Source organism: Selaginella moellendorffii, unplaced genomic scaffold, assembly GCF_000143415.4.
Source record: "Selaginella moellendorffii unplaced genomic scaffold, v1.0 SELMOscaffold_81, whole genome shotgun sequence".
Classification (NCBI taxonomy): Eukaryota; Viridiplantae; Streptophyta; class Lycopodiopsida; order Selaginellales; family Selaginellaceae; genus Selaginella; species Selaginella moellendorffii.
The window spans coordinates 15,110-16,386 of NW_003314342.1; the positions used below are offsets into that span (position 1 = coordinate 15,110).

General features: G+C 52.3%; 1 protein-coding gene across 1 annotated transcript; it reads right to left on the reverse strand.

The window, feature by feature from the left end:
- Window positions 1–586: 586 nt before the first annotated feature.
- On the reverse strand, window positions 587–1,273 carry LOC112341332 (pentatricopeptide repeat-containing protein At2g35030, mitochondrial-like). The gene has a single exon (XM_024661260.1). It carries the CDS (start codon window positions 1,271–1,273, stop codon window positions 587–589), a length of 687 nt encoding a protein of 228 aa, XP_024517028.1.
- Between the last annotated feature and the right edge of the window lie 4 nt (window positions 1,274–1,277).

A 1,277-nucleotide genomic window follows, 5' to 3' on the forward strand; every position in this document is an offset into this window, starting at 1 on the left:
CTATCTCCCTCCAGATGCATTGGGACACCACGGGACTCATACGTGAGAGGCGGAGGACTATGCTCCTCATGAAGACTCAACACATCAAGTCTGAACTGCTCTGAAGATGTTCTCCAGCATCACATAAGGCAATGCATCACTCACAAGGCTGGACTGGCACGTAAATTCCGCAGCATGCATCCCTCGATTCATCTCCCCGTGGTTTTTACACGCGGTAAGAAACGTTGCCCATGCAACTCCATCAGCTGGCAAAGGCATATTCTCCAGGACATGCTCGGCCTCTTCCAATCGCCCTAGCCGTCCTAGAGCATCAACAATGCAGGTGTAGTGGTCTTGCGAAGGGTCCAATCCATTGTCAAAGCTCATTGCCGTGAAGTAGCTTACTGCTTCCTTGACGAGCCCCGGATGGCTACACGCCGTCAAAACGAGGGCAAACGCTGCCTTGTCGGGATCAAAGCCGTGAAGAAACATCGCCCAAAATAGCTGGATCGCAGAATACGCATGGCCGGTCTGGGCATATGCTGCTAGCATCGTGTTCCAGGAGACCAAATTCCAAGTTGGTATTCTATCAAACGTCTTCTTTGCCTCACAAATATTTGCATCTAAAGCGTATGCCACGAGAATTGTGTTCCATAAATAGGAATCCCAGCAGCAACACAAAGAACCCTCGTATAGCGTCTTTGAAACGACCTCTCTGGGCATAAACAGCGATTATCGAGTTCCATGAAACAAGATCTCTGTGTGGCATTGCTTCAAACAATTGTTTTCCTTGATCAGCGTCGCCTTTTTGTGCGTATGACTTGATCATAATCGTCCACAAAAGTATGCTGTGCTGAGGCATCCTATCAAACAAACTCTTGGCTTGAATCAAATCCCCATTTTGGGCATAGCAGCAGTGCATCGCCCCCCAGAGGATCGCGTTTCGGTGGACAATCTCCTGGAAGACATCCTCCGCCTCCTCCACGAATCCATTCTCCGCAAACATGACGAGCATCACCGCGCGAGTGATGCTGTTCTTCTCGGGCATGGAATCAAACGCGGCCTTCGCATCGCCCACTCGCCCGTGCTGCGCGAAACCCTGCACGAGGATCGTCCACGCTACCACATTCGTCTCGGGCATCCGATCCAGCACTTCTCTCGCTCGCCCAATCTCTCCGCCGCGAGCAAATCCCCGCAGCAGCATCGCCCACGTCTTGCAGTTCCTCTTGGGCATCGCATCAAACACCGCCTTGCTCGATCCAATCCGCCCGCAATCGCCCAGCGCCTTGACCATCGCA

What these genes read in the sequence shown, in the direction of transcription:
- LOC112341332 (XM_024661260.1), bottom strand. Translation starts at nt 1,273, where the DNA reads ATGGTCAAGGCGCTGGGCGATTGCGGGCGGATTGGATCGAGCAAGGCG.